The sequence below is a fragment of the Podarcis tiliguerta genome, assembly GCF_965153285.1.
Source record: "Podarcis tiliguerta genome assembly, chromosome: 10".
NCBI classification, from domain to species: Eukaryota; Metazoa; Chordata; class Lepidosauria; order Squamata; family Lacertidae; genus Podarcis; species Podarcis tiliguerta.
The window spans coordinates 69776217-69797676 of NC_139543.1; the positions used below are offsets into that span (position 1 = coordinate 69776217).

The 21460-nt window shown below is 44.9% G+C and overlaps 2 protein-coding genes and 2 long non-coding RNA genes across 8 annotated transcripts in view; 3 read left to right on the forward strand and 1 right to left on the reverse strand.

Annotated features, from left to right (window-relative positions):
- The window catches only part of LOC310659123 (solute carrier family 2, facilitated glucose transporter member 11-like), a 16758-nt gene extending 7574 nt beyond the window's left edge, over positions 1-9184 (forward strand). For 2 of the 4 annotated variants that reach the window (XR_014502642.1, XM_083402260.1), the window contains one exon: positions 5273-6067. The gene's annotated coding sequence lies outside the window, so the exon portion shown is untranslated. Of the gene's footprint in view, positions 1-241; positions 439-489; positions 2454-5272; positions 6068-9162 lie in introns of those variants that run through there. The other 2 variants (XR_014502643.1, XM_083402261.1) reach the window with 2 other exon arrangements.
- The window catches only part of LOC310659301, a 327135-nt gene that overhangs the window by 229256 nt on the left and 76419 nt on the right, over positions 1-21460 (forward strand). The window lies entirely within an intron of this gene.
- LOC310659292 overlaps positions 1-21460 on the forward strand; it is a 269655-nt gene that overhangs the window by 216130 nt on the left and 32065 nt on the right. The window lies entirely within an intron of this gene.
- The window catches only part of AHCYL2 (adenosylhomocysteinase like 2), a 104780-nt gene that overhangs the window by 61641 nt on the left and 21679 nt on the right, over positions 1-21460 (reverse strand). The window contains exon 1 of one of the 2 annotated variants that reach the window (XM_083402084.1): positions 9340-9516. The exons of the other annotated variant lie outside the window; for it this stretch is intronic. Within the exon in view, the coding sequence (XP_083258210.1) occupies positions 9340-9342 (3 nt within the window). The 5' untranslated portion in view covers positions 9343-9516. Of the gene's footprint in view, positions 1-9339; positions 9517-21460 lie in introns of those variants that run through there. 2 annotated transcript variants of the gene reach the window in all.

Genomic DNA, 21460 nt, shown 5'->3' on the forward strand with positions numbered 1-21460 from the left:
TGGTGTAGTGGTTAAGAGCGGTAGTCTCGTAATCTGGGGAACCGGGTTCGCGTCTCCGCTCCTCCACATGCAGCTGCTGGGTGACCTTGGGCCAGTCACACTTCTCTGAAGTCTCTCAGCCTCACTCACCTCACAGAGTGTTTGTTGTGGGGGAGGAAGGGAAAGGAGAATGTTAGCCGCTTTGAGACTCCTGAAGGGGAGTGAAAGGCGGGATATCAAATCCAAACTCTTCTTCTTCTAGAGGAAACATCACGGGGCGCGAGTGGCGCTGTGGGTTAAACCACAGAGCCTAGAACTTGCCGATCAGAAGTTCAGCAGTTCGAATCCCTGTGACAGGATGAGCTCCCGTTGCTCGGTCGGTCCCTGCTCCTGCCCACCTAGCAGTTCGAAAGCACATCAAAGTGCAAGTAGATAAATAGGTACCACTGCAGCAGGAAGGTAAACAACAGCGTTTCCGTGCGCTGCTCTGGTTCGCCAGAAGTGGCTTAGTCATGCTGGCCACATGACCCGGAAGCTATACGCCGGCTCCCTTGGCCAATAAAGCGAGATGAGAGCCAAAACCCCAGTCGGCCACGACTGGACCTAATGGTCAGGGGTCCTTTTTATCACACTGCAAACCTGCAATGCTTAAAGTTTCAGCCAAAAGGTCTAAAGATCACTTCTACTTTCAAAGAGGTGGCTGCTTGTGCCAAACTCTCATACCTTAACTAGAGGTGCGGTGCCAAGGCCTTTGCTAAATCCTCAGAGTGGTTAAGATTCCAGCCTGCAGCTAGAATGTCACATGAGTTAAAACCTCAGGAGGATTAACACAAACAACTTAACTCTTCACTGTTCTTAAGTTCAGCCTCGTTTCCTCTCACACAAGGCAGATTTGTGCATCTATTCCACTGCTCGGACCATTGCTTATATATCTCTCACTGCCTCCTGATCGGCCACATTGATTACCAAGCAGCTGGCAAGAATGCCACTTGAAGAAGATCGATGGAGAGAACTAAGAAAGTGGTGGGGGTGGATGCGAGAGAAACAAGATGCAGGGTATGGTCTGAGGACACATGAGACAGCCACCTTGCGGAAGCTAAACAGGTCAGAGTCTGCTCAGTACCTGGATGGCTGAGTCCCATGATCAAAGGAAGATGGGATATAAATATACGAAACACACAAGCCAATATGTCAGGTAACTGAAATTGGTCCAAATTTGCACTGATCCACAGTAACAACTCCATTACTTAATTCCTTAATGTCTGACTATCGTTCAAAAGCACGCACATCTCTTAGGCTTGGAGCAGCAATTAACTGTTGACCTAATTTGATTGCAAATACTCCATGAAATCATTATGGTAATGATGCCTGAAGAATTAGGCTGATGCCTACCTTAGCACACTTGCATTAAAAAATGTGGCTTATTTTTGAACAACCGCTGTTACTTCACTTTATTCCTGTTTTAGTTTCATTTTTTTAAAAACTGTAGACCAACCGTAGTGTTCCAGAAACATAAGCAAAGGAGAACGAAATTGTTCACATTAATAGAAACTTGTCTAACATCATTAATGCTGCAATATTTCATTACCATCTTTAAAATGCTAACCATTACAAAGCAACGACATTAATCAGTTTTCATAATTAACATAAATATTAAGTAAAAAGCAAAAATGCTTAACCATTATTTGTTAGTACTTGATCAATTAACCAAATCTGTTTTGGTTAGAGCAGCTCTTCAGCTGTGCTATGGCAGAACAATGCAAAAGGAACCAAGTTTAAAACAAAAATAACCATAGCAGACTGTATTTGAATTGCTGGTATCAAAGAATTTCTGGAAATTTAGAGGATGTTAAGTGTGCGACATACCAGATTTGAGGCTTCAGAGGCTTTTCAACCTACAACGGCTGTTGACCCACCTGAGTGCAATTCAGAGCCCTGGTTCTTTGACTATACCCTCAATACATCTAGGCCCATCTTCTCCAACACAAGCCTGCCTGCGGACTGAGATCGTTGATAGCTGTTCTCTGGATGGCCCAACCTCTGATGTTAGCTGGATGGCACAGGGGAGGGACCTTTCTCAGGTGGGGTGCCCCCATCTTTGGAAAGCTGTCCCCGGGTAGTCTTTTCAGTGCTAGGCAAATAACCTTACATTTTTAAAAGTCTGAGAATGTAATCTGATTTTATTTTATTCTACCATTGTGATGCTCTTGTTTTATGGCCTCTGCTGTTTGAATATGTTTGATTCATTATTTTGATCTGCCATGTTGCTACTTCATTTGTTCTAATAGTTATTCATAAAGATAATGCTACTGAAGGGAATGATATAACTTTCTAAAAGCTTTTTTTATAGCTAGCTAACCATACTTTCCCTTCTGCACATACTACCGTAAATCTAATAGTACTCTTATTTTTCTTTCCTATAAATGGTCTTGCAGTTGACTTTGATTGGGATTAAAGTTTAACCTTTAAATCATGATGCACATTGTCACTGGCTCATACCAGATTAAAAGCAGAGTTCACATCTCTGTTCCTAGCATGAACCAAGACTTCAGCAAAACTGCAACCTTTGCCCTATGCCTCTAACACTAAATTCAGACAGAGCGGCGAGTGACTCCAACAATGCTGAGTGGGGTGTTTCCCTACCCCCCAGACAAAATATCCGATGCCACAGTGAAACTCAGAAATCCTACAAACCTGACTACTGTAGAAACCTGTTAACTGCAAAGGCAGCCTTATGTCTACACTATTAACACACCTCATGTATTTTCCTAGAGGTATACAAAAGGTAAAATGAGATGGATTAAGAGATACTCAATAAAGGCACTCCGTACAAAGCTAAACAAGCTTTTAGCCTTTGATAAATTGAGTTAAATTGGTATTGATTGATTTGATTTCAATTTCAATGCATCCACTCTGAGCATAACAACATAGCTGGATACCACTAATCAATTTTTCTTGATTTCCTAATGTACTTTCAAATATGCATCAGTGAAGACAGCCATATCGCATACAGGCAATAACTCAAAGGTAAACTTCCAGAGCGCAATAAATGCATTGTGTCTTAGATTTTAGGTCACATTCCCTCTTCACCACGGCTAGGCGTACTACAGGATCTGCTCTTATAAGGGATGGGTTTGTACTTCCGCTATAGCAGCTGAATATTAAGCAGTATTTAAAGAAGCAATCAATGGTAGTAATTCTGAGCACCCCAGGGCAGAGCTTGGCTGTGTAGATCACCCTTCCTCAAGCCGGTATGTTCCAGATGTTTTGGCCTACAATTCCCATCAGTCCCAGCCAGTTCCATACTAGGTTACGGAAGGCTATGTATGGAATCCTTATTGAATAAAGCTCTATGTTTCTTACCCCTATTCCACACTCAAAAGGAGTACAAGATAGCCATTTGGAGCTATCTTTGGAGAAAGAAGTGAGTGCATGTGGAATAATTGCAAGAAAGGCTTAACATGGAAGCAAAGTTATTATACAGAAATCAGATCAGATTCGAGTACCCCAGGAAAAAAATATTAGGTATGAGCACTCTTTGGCTTTCACAGAAATGGCTCTTTATGACAGCACTGAAGGAAGCCACTTGCCCACTGACAAGAGTAAGGCATTGTGTATCGTGCAAAGCAACTATGATACCCACACCAACCACGTAAAGCTGTCCTGTGGTTCAAACAGTAGACACAAGCAGGTAAATTGGTAGAATCATTTGCAAATCCCAAGGCCAACCTAAAAACCTGCAATTCTTCAAATGGAAAACCCAAATAGCACTCTGCTCCTAATTGCCACTGGACCCAATCCACCAGGATGCTCTCCTTTGCAAGCCTCATGGAAAGGAACAGGAGGATCACACGGGAACAGAATAATGCTCATGCAAAGTTGCTTATTTGTGGTGGATTGCGCTGTTTGGGCCAGACCAACCCATTTCCCGATTCCATCACCTTTAACGGTACCCAAAGATTTGTTGCCCAAGGTGACTGCCTCATTTTTCTACTTCCAGTACGTGAATCATTATGGTGTCCCTATCACACACAAGGTGCTGATGTGCTTTAAACTACTCTGCTGTTAATTATCTGTTACAATTGTTTTCAAACTGCTTTTATTTTAATATTTACTGTAAACTGCTTAGAGGTTTTACTACAATCAAGTAAAAATTTTGTTAAACGGACTAAATAAAGAAATCAGAAATTCCGCTTTTTATCCAAGTAAAACTGAGAAGGAACTCTTGGGGTAGAAATGCTCCATTCTACAGACAGTCGTGACACTTGCTCGTTTATAACATACCGTATTTTTCGCCCCATAGGACGCACTGCCCCATAGGACGCACCTAATTTGGGGGGGGGGGGGGAGAAAAAAAATTATCCCCCCCCCCCAGGCACGGGGCAGGCGCGGGGGAAGCCCAAGCTTCCCCCGACCCCAGAACAGCCTGCTATCCGCAAGCCTAGGGAGCCACGCCAGTCTCCCCAGGCTTGCGGAGAGGTGCGTGAAGCCCGGGCGCACTCTTCAGCGCGCACCAGGCTTCGGAATGCAGGCAGCTCTGCGCCACCCTCCAGAGCCCCGTGCGGCTTCGCACCGGGATCCGGAGGGTGGCGCAGAGCTGCAGGGGGCGCAGGCAGCTCTGTGCTACCCTCCAGAGCCCCGCGCGGCTTCGCACTGGGATCCAGAGGGTGGCGCAGAGTTGCAGGAAGTCCGGGAGCACAGGCAGCTCTGCGCCACCCTCCGAAGCCTCGCGCGGCTTCACACCGGGATGCGGAGGGTGGCGCAGAGCTGCAGGAAGCCTGGGAAAGCCTGCATTCGCGCACACACATTTCCCCTTCATTTTTGGAGGGGAAAAAGTGCGTCCTATAGGGCGAAAAATACGGTAGTTCGGGCTGCTAGACCCTGTCAAGAACAAGAGCACACCTCGGATCTGGCAGAACTCTAGCCAAAGACAAACCCGTCCAGCATGGTACAGCTCCAATCAAGACAGTTCTGCTTGGTACAGAGAGCTGAACAGCAGTTCACTCACCATCCAGTCTGGCATATGGAAAGCTGAGGCACCTGCATGGTTCTCCCACTTCTCCATCACAGGCTTGGATTTGCGGCTGCCACAGGTAGGGGACTTTGATTTGGTTCTACGAGGCTCCCGGTTGTGCGAAAGGTTATGCAATAATCTGCAGGTGCTGCAACTCCTTCCCAAGACAGTGCTGTCTCTTCCCAAGCAGTCAACAGAACATCTGGTTCCTCAAGAAATTGTGTTTTGCCACAAGTCCTGGTCAGGCAAAGGACTCTAAATCCTGTCTCTCATGTTTAGGCTTTCCAGCAGACACTTCCAAGACACCACTCTCAGCGCCGACTCTTAGGTCAGACTGTGAGACAGGCAGCCTCGGTGTTGTGTGAATGCGACCATCTACCACCTGCCTATGTATATCCAACAGATGACGTCACCCAGACAGCCGATAGCAGGGATCAATAAAGCTCAAGGTCAAGGAGGCCCTCTTTTACATGCACTGCAAAATAAACGTCTTCTCACATGTAGCTTTGGTACTTGATAGCATTAAAAGTTCATGGAACTGAAGCAAAAGGGCCCAGTAGGATTTGCAGCTGCCAAGCAAGTGCACCTGGCAGAAGACCAGCAAGGCAGCATTTAAAATTAACTTCTGAAAGCTTTGACTTTTGGGAGAACTGCAAGGCTATTGTTCTCAGCAATCATTTGCACAGCCATCCGCTTGCCTGCAGCTCCCTCTGTTGGACAGTGGCAGGGCGTGCAAAATCATGCACGCAAACACACACTTATCCAAAGAGGTCACAGAGTGAGTGTGCCCAGGAACAGGCTGTGGGATCTGCATCTGTTAGCCTTCTGCCGTTCCCCAAGAATCGCAAACACCTCAGAACACCTCTTTCCAGGCTTCCCAAGTCAAACACTGTGTAAGATTAACAGCACACGTCTTAGTCCCAGTCATGTAAGTGCTCCTCACCAAAACAGAAGTCATTCTGCAAGGCTTTCAGAGCACCCAAAAGCAGAGTGCAATGAAATGTACACATTGTCAGTATTAAGTGGACAGGAATAAATGTCCTCAAGTGGCACTTGGAGTTTGCAGCAAGCAGCTTTAACTCACATATTATTTCAGTTGCAGATTAATTTCCATTTCAGTTTTGACAGGCTTATTACCGTATTTTTCGCTCTATAAGACGCACCAGACCGCAAGACGCACCTAGTTTTTGGAGGAGGAAAACAAGAAAAAAAATATCCTGAATCACAGAAGCCAGAACAGCAAGAGGGATCGCTGCGCAGTGAAAGCAGCAATCCCTCTTGCTGTTCTGGCTTCTGGGATAGCTGTGCAGCCTGAATTCGCTCCATAAGACACACACACATTTCCCCTTACGTTTTAGGAGGGAAAAAGTGAGTCTTATAGAGCAAAGAATACGGTAATTTTATTAGCAACTATTTCCAAACCTAAAGGTGCAAGTTTCACTTTTAAAAATCTAAGCACTCAACTCTCAAGGCCATGCATTACACTTGTCTCCAGCACTTAAAAAATGGAAGATTTGATTAAAGAGGAAGGGTGCATGCATGATCCTGACATCACACAGACTGTGGAGGAGGGCTTAGGAGGTGTAGTGTTAAGCCCCCAGGACACACACACCCAATAGCAGTTTAGACAAACCAATATGTTTGTAACTGCTTGTCAAAAGTGTAGTCAAAGATTAGGTCCCGCACCTTTTAAAAACCACTTTGAGCTCTGGTGAAGGAAAGAAGAGACAGAAATGCTTCACATACATAAAGCAGCAAATTTGCTTGCTCAACTCGTTTTATTCTCATATACATGATAGCAACTCCTGTCTAAAACGTACTATCTTATTTGTCAACTAAAACAAGTGCCGAAGGCCAGAAATATTATCTGTGCTCAATTCGGGTAGGAAAATGTCACCATTAATTCTGCCTGTCTGACACGAGCCACATGACCCTTAGATGAAAATAACTATCCAGCCACCACTTCTTTAAAGCTATCAGAATATTCTCCGCTTCCTATGGCCCATATTTTAAGACTCCTGAAAAAGCAGATCCTGAAAGTCATTGGGTGGCAAAGTTTCGCCATAAAACAAAACATTCACTGAAGAACCTTAAAAACACAGCAGGCTTGCAAAGCTCTCGGCGATCCAGAAAAAGGTCACCTGGTAAGAAACAGGAGGATCAGGCCCTGTCTTAAGCTGGGCGGGTGTTAAGACAGAAGTCGCAGGAAGGAGGGGCAGATTTTCTTTAAGAAATGGAAAATGGATAAAAAAATATCCTGACAAGTGCAGCCAATGCCCTCTGGTGTGGGCTGGTAGGGGAATCAGAGCAGCTCCAAGAGTCTGTATCACATGCTGAAGGTCAAAGTTCATTTGAATGTAATCTTGATGTAAGCCCTTGATGACTACAGTCCCACTTCCAACAGATGCGCAGTGAGATTCTCAGCTGTCAGGTGTACAGGGATGCCTTTCTGGGGTCAGAGTGAGGTCAGAGTGGGAAAGAAGTGCAAAGAACGACTGACAGTGATAATTATGTAATGCAGACACTGCTAATTAGGTTTCAAATAGCCCATACTGGTCAAGAGGGGAGTTACAAAACAGGATTTGATTTATTGGGTCTTTAGGCACTGTAACGCTCAGCGTGGACACTAGAGGGAGATGTGAATCCAAAAACCACCTTGCAGGCTGAAATCCAGATGACTGAAAAAAATTAAGAATAGAAGTGGAAGAGGGCAAAGCGATGGAACATAAATCAACACCTCTTGGTGAGAACTTAGAACAGCCGGCAATTGCTGAGATGGATCGCTACAAGTTTTATTAGTTTTAGTGTGCTTAATCAGTCTGAGTCAAGGCTTTTATGAGCATAGCTGTGGTCAGGAAGAGATTTATCGCAAGCAGGTATGCCTTAATGAGAGCTGAGAACAAATATTATGAGAAGTTCAAAGCATGGGAGGCACATGGCAGGTGAGGCCAGTGCTGTCCAAGATTCAGAATATGCCAGTTTAAAATCTCACAGGTGTCACTGGCCTCTTGCGCAAATTTCTGCACGTTTTTAATCTTTCTCACGAGTGAACTGAAATTATTCCCACAAAGGAGCACAAATTGAGGTGGCAAGGCTGGAATAGGAAGTATCTGTAATTGGGATGCCACATACCTGCAGGCTCCTGTTTAAAGTAGACCTGTCTTACAAAACAACAATAACACCCACATGAATTCTCACTTCCATTTTCTCTCTGTGTGTTTTGCTCCTCAGGTATGAAGAACTTCCCATCCAACCCTCAGAGGTTCAGTTCCCATCTATAAAAAGTGACCACGGATCCAGGTGGCGCTGCGGTCTAAACCGCTGAGCCTCTTGGGCTTGCTTTTCGGAAGGTTGGTGGTTCGAATCCCCGCAACGGGGTGAGCTCCCGGTGCTCTGTCCCAGCTCCTGCCAACCTAGCAGTTTGAAAGCATGCCAGTGCAAGTAGATAGGTACGACTGCGGTGGGAAGGTACAAGCGTTTCTGTGAGCTCTGGCAATTGTCACGGTCCTCCGTGCGCCAGTAGCGGTTTAGTCCTGCTGGCCACGTGACCCGGAAAACTGCCTGTGGACAAACGCTGGCTCCCTCGGCCTGAAAGCGAGATGAGGGCCGCAACCCCATAGTCGCCTTTGACTGGGCTTAACCGTCCAGGGGTCCTTTACCTTTTTTAATAATAAAAAGTGACCCATTTCAAAACACTGTTAGGACAAGTGAGACAGTGGAGCAGGGGAGGGTAGAAAACCCTCTTCATCCAACATCCAAGGACTGCATTCACCTCCGGGGCCAAAGGCAAAAGTGAGCAGTGCAACAAATGCGAGTTTTACCTTTCTACGGTGTGCTAGTTTCTACCTACACTCACCCCCCCTCTCTATCCTTCAACCAGGTAAGCAAGAAACATTATTGCACAAGAGCGTTCCTTCAGCAGGGAAGCGGCAGGGAATATCAAACAATACTCTTGGAATTGTCACGCCAGATTGAAAGATGATCAGGAGGGGTAGTCAAGTACTTAGAGCTTGTAACTGGCATACACGAAGCCTTCTTCAGGCGTGACTCATTAAGGCTCTTACTCATGCCTTTTTCTCATATAAAAGCCCAAGCCACCCCCGTGCCATATGTTTGATCAAACTGACAACCTTTTGCCATTTCTACTCCGTTTTTTCCCCGACGGCTAGGAGTTCAGCAATCAAGAGGGACTTCAGCATCCTGCACAGCTCATTGCGCCTCTCTCCACGGCATGACTAGCAATTTAGTTAAGCAAATGAAGGAAGCCGGCTATTTGAATGAAGGGTGATGGTGAGCAGCAGTCTGGCGCCTTGCACACCAGATGGGATCCAAAACGGCAAACTTACCATGTAGAAAATCCTACTCTTGCAAGGAGGATTCTTGCAGATAAGTGTCGCTCCCGAACACGTGACGCCGCTTTTCAGCGAGGGGACTATTTCTGCATAACTAAACCGGGGATGTTCCACGCATCCCTAAAGGGAAAGCGTTTGCCTAGATTATGCTGAAAGGAAAAGCAGCTTGCAGGATTAGGGCTGTCTGTAACCACATCTTGTTCCGAAAGACCTTGCCAGTGAGAAACTGGAGAAGGCCAGGTCAACGCGCTGGAGTTGCCCCACATTACAAAACTGGGCAGCTTAAGAGGGCAAAGTTCATCAGGACACTCTTCCAACCTACCTTTGATAATGAGTTTCTAATTTTATGAGGCAAGTGGTCAAGTTTGAAAAACTAGCCAAGTGTGGCAGGAATGGAGTACATTCAGAGCAACCAGCCCACTATCTCCACTCCCCCCACCAAAGGCGGGGGGGAATCAAATGCAAAGAAACAGTAGAGGAAACCCATAATTGGCAAAGACCTTCCTACCATCCCAGACAGCATCTTAAAAAGTAGAGACATCACCTTGCCAACAAAGGTCCGTATAGTTAAAGCTATGGTTTTCCCACTAGTGATGCATGGAAATGAGAGCTGAACCATAAAGAAGGCTGATCGCCGAATAATTGACGCTTTTGAATTATGGTGCTGGAGGAGACTCTTGAGAGTCCCATGGACTGCAAGAAGATCAAACCATCCATTCTTAAGGAAATCAGCCCTGAGTGCTCACTGGAAGGACAGATCGTGAAGCTGAGGCTCCAAGACTTTGGCCACCTCATGAGAAGAGAAGACTCCCTGGAAGAGACCCTGATGTTGGGAAAAATGGAGGGCATAAGGAGAAGGGGACGACAGAGGACGAGATGGTGGGACAGTGTCTTCGAAGCTACAAACATGAGTCTGACCAAACTGCGGAAGGCAGTGGAAGACAGGAGTGCCTGGCGTGCTCTGGTCCATGGGGTCACAAAGAGTCGGACACGACGACTAAACAACAACAACAACAATTCCTACTATCAGTAAAGTATTTTCTTATCTTTAGTACTATGTGATGGTTTTGTGCTTGTTTTTCACTGGACAGCTGACAGGGACACATTACTTCTGGTTTCATTCCAATTAGCGCCCCCTTCCCTTCTGGGTCAAGGATCATCAGAAATATCAGCATTATTCAAATTATGACAGTTTAGGAATATAGGAAGCTGCCTTATACAGAACCAGTCCATTAGTCTACTGAGTTCAGTATTGTCTACACTGACAGGAAGATCTCCAGAGATCTCTTTCGCACCAGAGTCTCTCCCAGCCCTACCTGGAGATGACATCAGAGACTGGACCTGAGACCAGAGACCTGAGAAGCAGGTGTTCTATCCACAGAGATCCCTTCCCCAATATCTGAAGGCAGCCCTGTTCGGGGAAGCTTTTAATGTTTGATGTATTAGAGTATTTTAATATTTTTTTTTGGAAGCCGCCCAGAGTGGCTGGGGAAGCCCAGCCAGATGGGCGGGGCACAAATAATAATAAATTATTATTATTATTATTATTATTATTATTATTATTATTATTATTATAGCTTAAAACAGCCTTTATTTTAGAATACAGAAAGAGAACCTTAAGGGACATCTGCAAAGCAACTTTTAAAGGGAATCACATGATATTGACATATTGGGGGGGGGGGGGGATTTTGCATCTGGTCTTTCCACACGATCCAGACTGAAGATAGAACACCCATGCAAGCCATGCCATCTATTTGAGTAAAAGGTCTTCTAGAATTAAAGAGGAGCGTTCTGCACACTTCTAATTTATTGCCAACAGACTGAACTGGGAAAGCAGATAACCCGGGGGAAGTACCCTTATAGCTTCTTATGAACATGCTACATTAGACAACTGGTCCACACCCAGCCTAGTTTAGTATCCTCTTATTGTGATCTCAATTCCATCCTAGCCCTGCTGCTATGAGCCTTTCCAGTTTGAAAGCCTGTGTCCCTCCAGATTGTTGCTCGATTCCAACTCCCATTAGAACCAGCCAGCATGGCCAATTTGTCTGGGATGGTGGGAATTATGAAACCAACACCATGTGAAGGCTCACAAGCTCGCCATGCCTTCTGTCAGTAAAGATGCCAGGGATTGAATGTGAGAACTTGTACATGCAAAGCACATGCTCTAACATTGTGCATGCAAACCTTCCAGCAGCAACATTTTAAACACTGCATTCTATATAAAGGAAATATATACAGTGGTACTTCAGGTTACATACGCTTCAGGTTACATACGCTTCAGGTTACAGACTCCGCTAACCCAGAAATATTGCTTCAGGTTAAGAACTTTGCTTCAGGATGAGAATAGAAATTGTGCTACGGCGGCGGCAGCAGCAAGAGGCCCCATTAGCTAAAGTGGTGCTTCAGGTTAAGAACAGTTTCAGTTTAAGAACGGACCTCCAGAACTAATTAAGTACTTAACCCAAGGTACCACTGTATATTGAATCTATTCATTAGCACCAGGCCTCTGCATTGAGTCTTGTGTTGCTGGTGAGTGATTTACTTTATTTTTCTGTCTATAAGAAACCCCCGTGTATAAGACGCCCCCTATTTGGGGGGACAAAGATTTAAGAAAATGGGAGAGATGTATCCGGGCATAAGACACCCCCTAATTTTTGACATTATTTTTTAGAAAAAAAAACCTGGTCTTATACACGGGAAAATACGGTGTTTATGTATAAGAATATCTAAGCCAACCTTCATTGAAAAGATTCCAGGACAGTTTAAGAGAGATGTTGAGAGTGGAGGGCCTCTGTGGGTCCATGTGGGTCCTCTCTGATTAAGTACCCAACACTATTTTTCTAGAGTCATTAAACAGCCCTGAACTAACCACATATCCTTCCCCACTGTATCAACTGTATCCTTTAGAAATGGCCCGTCTAAAGAACGCTCTAGCCTTGTGCATGCAAAGTGCTCAGAGTTCACGGTAAACAAAATCTCTGAAAATATTACAAGGTGATGTCGAGAGGCCATAATCAAAATTGTCAGTCTTGACAAGGAGGAGGGAGGCTGAGGGTGGGGGGGATAAATAAAGAGTGAGCAGGCAGTAGGAAAGAAGCAAAAATACAACAGTTGTAACATGTCACAAAGCTCTTTTTGGTACAAGAATACCAAGCTCAGACATGCAAAAACAGCTCCGCAAGCAAAATTTGTTGAAGTCTGACTCACAGAGGGGCAGGGGGGGCGGTCATTCAAGAACACACTGGGTAATAACCTCAAGGAGATGAATATAGCAGTGGGGATTTGCATGAGGTACTGAGCAGGCACTATTGATTAGGTAACGGAGGGAATGTAAACTGGTATGATTGCTCACACATTGCTTTCATGCAAATAGTCAGATTAGCACCAATAAAGGAGAGTTTATCACCATGCTTATGCGTTAAGATGAGAAGAGGGCCCTCTTGGCTGTGCAATCGGGGTCTTTTTACTATTCTCAGCACTGTGAGCTTAACCGGGTTTATTTCGAGTAAGCTGTCTCCTCTGTGATAAATAGAGCTGCCAACAGTGGTCAGAAAGTCCAGATTACAAAATGCACATTACCCTAATGGGCAATGCCCCAAAGTCAAGAGCAGCCACTGTCCTCATGTGGGAATGGAACAGGGGTACGAGAGCAGGATCTGCTGGGGCTGGTATGCCTGAAGGGAAGAATTTAACACCAAAATGGTACACTGAAGTTAGTGAAAGCTTGATTTCTCATTATCCCACCCCAAGAACACCCACTGACATCTGCCCAGGCTGCTGCTGCTGCTGCTTCCAGGGGGTCAGAGCTTGTAGAGCTTGTTTTCCCAGAGGGGCTATATCCTGCTTTAGATCTGAAGAGGCTGAATCCCTTTTCTCCTCAGAAGAGTTCCCTATCATGCGAAGGAGCTTTACTGCATTCAAGGTCAAAAAACCAATAAGGTTAATTATTTCCATGTAACATTTTTACAAATCCATTTCATTTGTTGAGGCATTAGGGGGAGAAGAAAAGAAAAAAGAAAGGGGGGTGGAGAGAGGGAAGATGGATGGGGGTGGGGTCGGGTGGCGGTGTTTCTATTATGTTTAATGTATGTAGAGTTTGGGGTCAGCGTTGTTTGTGTTGTTCAATTGTGTTCCTTTGGTGGTGAGAGAGGTTGGGGTTGGCCTAGGGTGTGATTGTTTGCTTGTGATTGGCTGTGGTGATCTTTGTTTTTGTGTGTGAGTGAGGTGGGTGGGTGTTTTGGATCAGGTTAGCCATATTGATTTGTATGCTGTTGGTGGATTATTGTCATTGTCCTGTTGGGCTGTGTATGTGATAACGGGGAGCCATACCGGGGTGAAGGCGTCTTCTTCTGTTTGTCCCCGTGTCAGTTTCAGTTTATTAGTTAATTTTTCTAGTAGGGCTGTTTCCCATACTATTTGGTACCATTGGTCCATACTTACTCCTGACAGGTCTCTCCAGTGTCTGGCTATGATGCTTCTGGCTGCTGAGAGTAGGTGGGTTATGAGTTCTTTGGCATTGTTGTCTTGGAAAATGTTTAGTAGGGCCAATTCTGGGGTGATGTCTATTACTTGCTTAGTTATTTTACATATTTCTTGTATGGCTGTTGTGCAGAATCAGAAACATGAATGCAACTAGCTCACCTGAATGCAGCCTACCTGGTGTTTTCCAGAATAAAATGGTAGCGCCTAACTGCAGTTCTCAGTCCTGTAAGCCAAAAGCCCTTCTTCAAAAGACTCGGGGCATTAACATACCATACAGGGGGAGGGATTCATAGCAAGCTTATTTGATGATTATCCTCTTTTAATGTATGTTGGGTCAAAGGGAGTTTACAATTTAAATGCAAAAGAAAGCCACAGTAAGCAATATCACCATTAAACAGTGGTTCCCAGCTGGTGTTCCATGGACCTCAGGGAGTCCATGTAACCCACCCAGCTGTCTGGTAGATCCTGTTCTTGGGGGCCGTGCTCTCATGCAAGATCGCAGCGCCCTAAAACAATGTGAGATTGCTTCCTGACATAACAGTATTGCTTCTGGAACTTGCCTGGATTTGAAATTTGGTGAAGTGACTTAAAAATGGGGTGCTGAGTGAGGAAAACCATTTCAGATTTCCTTTCCTGCCCCTCACTCCAAACATCTCTCTCTACTCAGTGAGTTACCTGGAGTACTGTGTCCAGTTCTGGGCACCACAGCTCAAGAAGGACACTGACAAACTGGAACGTGTCCAGAGGAGGGCAACCAAAATGGTCAAAGGCCTGGAAACGATGCCTTATGAGGAACGGCTAAGGGAGCTGGGCATGTTTAGCCTGGAGAAGAGGAGGTTACGGGGTGATATGATAGCCATGTTGAAATATATAAAAGGATGTCACATAAAGGAGGGAGAAGGGTTGTTTTCTGCTGCTCCAGAGAAGCGGACACGGAGCAATGGATCCAAACTACAAGAAAGAAGATTCCACCTAAACATTAGGAAGAACTTCCTGACAGTAAGAGCTGTTTGACAGTGGAATTTGCTGCCAAGGAGTGTGGTGGAGTCTCCTTCTTTGGAGGTCTTTAAGCAGAGGCTTGGCAACCATATGTCAGGAGTGCTCTGATGGTGTTTCCTGCTTGGCAGGGGGTTGGACTCGATGGCCCTTGTGGTCTCTTCCAACTCTATGATTCCAGTTACATTAGGCAAGGAGAGAAAGGAAATTACCAAAGGCCAACCAACAAGATTCATTGATCAGTGAGGCTCTGAAACTCAGCTAGCTGTCCTGATTGCAGAACTCAGTAATGCAGGCATCAGGAACACTTCTCATTCAGAACTATTGCATGGCTTCTTTTTATCGAAAGCATTGCTTCCAAGTCGGAGATCCTATTGGCTGAGAAGGCAGACAAAGCAAGCCAACCAGCCCTGAAAGCCACAGAACTTTATGGGTTGTCTTCAATACTAATCATATTCAGAGCAGACTCACATAAATTAATGGATGCGCCTAACCTGTTGTTTCCGCCCCCTTAAAAACCTACAAATAAATTAAAAAACCTAGCCCACTGGGCAGGTATCAGAAAATCAAACAAGCCAAGATTTAATGAAACATAGTTTAATAAATCAAGAGTCAGTGTTATGTGCAAACCAGGTCAGTAAGTGAATGCACTAGCAAGATTCGAGTGGCATGTACCTATTAATATCATTGAAAGAACTGGCCTGGCTTCCATTTTGGTATTAACCTTTTCAAATGGGCCCCGGTTCAAAAATAGGCTCCATCTGAAGGTGCCAAAAGTAGGGGAAGCATCTTGACAATTCTTCCAGGGGTGTGAAATTAGCGGGAGGCTACAAAACATACATCTGATAGCCATGGTAGGATGTTCATGGTGGCGGTCGCAATTTTTATTTCCCCCATCCAACTGATGTTTTGTCACAATGAAGCACTCGCTGCTCAGGAAGGATTCTGAGAAATAGAAAAATAACTGTCTCTGGGTGGGAGTGCAGCAGCAAAACACATGGTGGAAAGAGGGTAAAAGTAAGCCACTTCTGTCCAAGTTTTCATTAGAGGAAAACTTGTGTCTCAGCACTACTTTTTGAAGCTGTAAATAGCCTGGTGCCCAAGTATGTAAAATACTGCCTTTTTCCATATAAAGCTGTCCATCAAGATCTTCTGGTCCCTCTCTGGCTGCTTTTAGGCAGCTGGTGGGCACAGAAGTGGCCTTTGTTTGTCATAGCACCCTACATTATATAACTCTCCCCTTAGACAAGTTTTTCTAACATTATTTTTTAGGCATGTTTCCCCGGATTTTCAATTAACATCTTCAGCACTCCAACAGTTTTAGCTGCTGGCTGTGTTGTTTTTAATAATGGTTCAGTGCTTTAATACTGTATTTTTATTGCACGTTTAACACACTGGCTGGTTTGGGTTACAATGCTGGTCATAAACTATGGTTAAGCAAACCAGTTTGCATGCTAGTTTACCATTCACTTCTCCCTATATGGAGAAGGGAAACAAACTACAGAGTTGCATCTAAAGCAACCATAAACACAAAGTCACCTGCTTCGTGGTTTGTTTCGCCAAGAACGGCGGAATGGATTGGGAGGGCTCACGGTTTGTGCATCCTATGAATCAAGGCCAGGATTACATCCAAACTCAGCCACTGTTATACAGACAGAATAAACTGTTTTACTTTGTAGTCAAGTGCCTTGCAATCTTTATGAAATGAAAGACGAAATATAAATCCAAAAAAACAGATGAAGAGCTTTAGTCTGAAACACCTGGGTTCAGGTAGCATGAGCTCACTAGATTACCTTCAGGCAAGCAATTCTATCAGTTAACACCCCACCTGTAAAATGGGAACAGTAAACTTGTTCACTGGGTTGTTTTGAAAAGAAATGAGTGACAGGATTAAAGTCCTTCAATATTAAAAGAGGAAAAACAAGGATATTTTAAAGGAATCATGCCACACCCTAGCCTGAGGGCTACAGGTGGATTATAGCATCCACACAATGATAGGGCTTCCCTGGCCCAAAGGTACACCACCTGAATTAAACACAGCTCCACCTACACCCTTGGCTCGACCGCAAGGGCGTACTTTATAATACAACCACCCTCCAACCAGCTTAAACACATTTCCAGTCTCTCTCAAATTTCCACCTTCTACCAGCACCCCCCCTTCTCACTTACCCATTCCCTCTCTAACCCCAAACTCACTACGCAGTTATTTCTATCCCCAGCTCCTACTGCCGGCACCTACACCAGCCTTCCCCACCCTGATATCCTCCAGATGTTTTGGACCACAACTCCCATCATCCCTGACCATTAGCCATACTGGCTGGGGCTGATGGGAGTTGCAGTACGTAATTTGTCTGGGACACATCAATTTGGGAGCAGCTGTCCTTCAAATCGCCTGTTTCCCAGAAGGAGATGACCTAGGGATAGCCTTCAAGCTGCCTTCTTCCACCACATTTACTCTTGCATCTGCATTATATTGCACTTGTCTGCCTCAAGCGTTACCCACCTAAGCAATTACCTATGAACACCATGGATTAAGCCTCACAAGAGATGAGCTCAAGGCAATCCTTCTTTGGCAGCAGATCAGAGTTTTCCATTAAAAATTCCCTCAGCAGGAAGCTGGCAGCAATCGCGGTTCTGAGAAGGGTGTCTACGTGATGGATATGCATTTCCAAAACATGCCTGCTTCAAAGAATCACAGAGCCGGAAGGTACCCTAAGGGTCATCAAGTCCAACCCAGGAATCAATGCTTTACACACTGCTTTTCTAGGAGCATACTTTAAAAACCAGTGAGGGGGTAAACTGTTACTACCACTGGCAGCCTAGGTAAAAATAAAAAAAGTGTTCACATCCCAACAAGAATTGCCTCGCCAAGATCCCAAGCTCAGACCTCTCCAAAGGGAGATACGAGTTGCTGGATGCAAGTTCCTTCGTGCTCACAAAAGCCGGCCTTCCCTCCCTAACCGTTCCCATATGCATCATCAGCCTGTCACAAACTGTTGCTTCTCTCAGCAAACCACGCAGAACATGCACACACACATCTTGCTTCCTGCAGAGAATTTGTTCCAATGAACCACATAAGCAACGCTGGCAAGGAATCGCATGTAATTGGATGACATCACTAGGCAGAGCGTGCCATTTGCGAGAAGCTCCTGCACTCTGGGGCCTAACCCCGGGCAGGTTGAAAGTGGCGCGAAACACTCAGCCAGAAATTAGTGCTGCTCTCCTTCCCATCGCGATAAATGACAGCACTGTCAATGGGCTATGGAAAATGAAGTTAATGAGCACGGCATTAATCAAGAGACCTTGTCCCAGTCACAGAAACAGCTCTCTAAAGAGCGGAATCACGCCCAGCCCATTTTTCTCATGGGAACTTAGCTGAGATTAAGTCAGCGTTTCAAATTCCACGTTAAGTCTCTTAATGGCGGAAAAAAGAGGGGGTCTTGTGGCCACTAAGCGCCACTGTGCCATATGCTTTCATGAAAATATTTGACAACAAATAATACAATATAGAAGGCTTGTATTGTTGCGTTCTGGACATATATTTATAAAAAAATGTATATCTTGTCTTACAAATTTTGTAGCTGGCATCATCAAAAAATGTCCAGGGGTTTCTGTGCATAGCTGGTGGTTTTAGCTACCTAGGTTGTTGGTTGAAATAAGCAATAAAGCAGTTTCCTGTTTTAACACATTTGACTGCTATGCAACCGGCTCGTGCTGCTCTCGTCTTATACCCAGATATCCATTCTAGACACAAAACAGAGTATGGCTTCTGCGGCAACAGAAGCTGCTTGCATATTACATTAGAGGTGGGGGTCCAGTGCTTCTCACCAGTGTACCCTTCCATCTTAAGCTGGTTATCCATCAAAGCTAGCTGGTAAACAGGAGAATAGGGTGTCCATGTGATATGCTCAAGACCACAATACCTCAAGGACCGCCCCTTCCCATAGGAACTGTCCCGGACCCTGCGCTCATCAGCTGAGGCCCTTCTTCATGTGCCTCCTCCAAGTGAGACCAGAAGGTGGTAACATGAGAACGGGGCCATCTCTGTAGTGGCTCCCTGTTTGTGGAATACTCTCCCCAGGGAGGTTTACATATATTTAGGCGCCAAACAAAAACATTTCTCTTCTCCCAGGCCTTTGGCTAATTAAACAACCTATGGCCTTTTAAACTGTGGGAGCAGGTATTGTTTTGCTTCTTACTATGTGTTTTTACATCGTTTGTGCCACATTTCCACCCAACAGCAGACTAGATACAAGCAGAAACCTGGCAGTGTAATCTCCTGGGCCCTAGGCAAGTTGATCATGGGTACAAAATGGGGGTCAGGCTTAAGAACAAGGTTTGAGGGAAAGTGATCCAGCCCTCTACTTTAAAAGAAGAAGAAGAGTTTGGATTTGATATCCTGCCTTTCACTCCCTTTAAGGAGTCTCAAAGCGGCTAACATTCTCCTTTCCCTTCCTCCCCCACAACAAACACTCTGTGAGGTGAGTGGGGCTGAGAGACTTCAGAGAAGTGTGACTGGCCCAAGGTCACCCGGCAGCTGCAAGTGGAGGAGCGGAGACACGAACCCGGTTCCCCAGATTACGTGACTACCACTTTTAACCACTACACCCCACTGGCTTTCAGGTCTCAGATCGCTGACCCCTGATTTTACCTGTGGCTGGCTACCCCTTCTAGCTAAATACCTGATGAAGGGGACAACAAAGAGAAAGAAAGCTCTACACTGGGGAAGGGGGAAAGTAACCTTAGCAAAGCTTACCTAGGGGTCTGTTGCGATGTATTCAGTTTTGGCCCTCACTTCCAGAAGAGACGTTATCCATTTCCTGTGTGTTGCATTTCTGTGCTGACCAAGAAACTGATGACCAAGGAAGTTTGTCCAAACAATTTTTATTGGTGTTCATGTAAATACAAGAACATATAACTACAGTAACTTGTCTAAAGCATTTTCTGAAATGGCAAGAGAGATGTGTGGTTCAAGAAATTCTTTAGATCCCGGCCCAAAATAAATCTGCAAATTTTGCTCACTAGTACCTCCAGACACATTCAACACCAAAGTAGGGACAGGAAACAAAGAAATGTGTGTTTTCTAAACAATATTGTTTCTTTTTCTCTTCTGCAACATGGAGACATTAAGCTAAGTTAGTGGTAGCCAAGATAAGATGTACATTGAGAGAACTCACAATGGTTGTTTTTATTACTATGAGTGGGTGTGTGTATATATATATGTGTGTGTGTGCATACACACACACACACACACACACACACACACAGTTATAAATGTTTGGAATGTGTGTAATCTTTGGGAACACTTGATTTAAACATTTGTCAACATTTTCTATGTTGTTACTAACATTTTTTGGGTTAGATGCAGATTTGTTCTGACAGCTCCATTAGCTTCACTTGAGGTTAAGGGGCTTACGTAAAAACATTTGCCAAGGCTCCATGAATATTCTCACGGAAATTTCACACCGGCAGGAAAAGAAAGTATAACTTTTAGATTACGTGAGTGAAGATAAGAGAAATGTGAAATATTGACAAATCATGCATTACAAGTATTAGTAAAAACTAAGTCCATCAAGTACTTGACATTTTATAGGATTGAGAACACTGATTCAACGATGTGAGCACTTGAAAATAAAATGAAATGGAAAGTTACTTAACATTTCCATTCTCATCAAAGGAGAACATTCTGACAGCTGAAGAGGCAACTGTTTTATTATGCCACTTGCACGATTGGTGAATATTTACTCCCACACTTGGGAAAGGAAACGGGGTGATTGGCATTCTGCACATGAAGCACATGCACAGGATACTGTGAGCTGCCTAGAATGGGAGTCCACAGCAGAGAAAAACTACTTCACAGAGATTCAAAAGGAAAGAACAAGAAAGCTTATACCAGGGGTCAGCAAACTTTTTCAGCAGGGGGCCTGTCCACTGTCCCTCAGACCTTGTGGGGGCCGGACTATATTTTGAAAAAAGGAGAACGAATTCCTATGCCCCACAAATAACCCAGAGATGCATTTTAAATCAGAGCACACATTCTACTCATGTAAAAACACCAGGCAGGCCCCACAAATAACCCAGAGATGCATTTGAAATAAAAGGACACATTATACTCATGTAAAAACACGCTGATTCCCGGACTGTCCACAGGCTGGTTTTAGAAGGCGACTGGGCCGGATCCAGCCCCCGGGCCTTAGTTTGCCTACCCATGGCTTATACAGTGGTACCTTGGTTCTCGAATTTAATCCGTTCCGGGAGTCAATTCGACTCCCAAAACCGTTCGAAAACCAAGACGTGGCTTCCAATTGGCTGCAGGAGCTTCCTGCACTCAAGCAGAAGCCGCGTCAGACGTTTGGCTTCCGAAAAACGTTCGCAAACCGGAACACTTACTTCCAGGTTTGCGGCGTTTGGGAGCCGATTTGTTCGGGAGCCAAGCCGTTCAGGAACCAAGGCACCACTGCATCAGACTTTCAGCTAGTCAGCCACACATGGTAAGTGAACTTGCTAGGCTCATAGCTCACTCCAATATGCTGAACAGGTATTTTTAAATCCAAGCTTATTACATGATTATCATACCGTGGAGCAAAACTTGATGCTGCTTGGGAAGCTCTGAAGACCAACAATACAGCACACA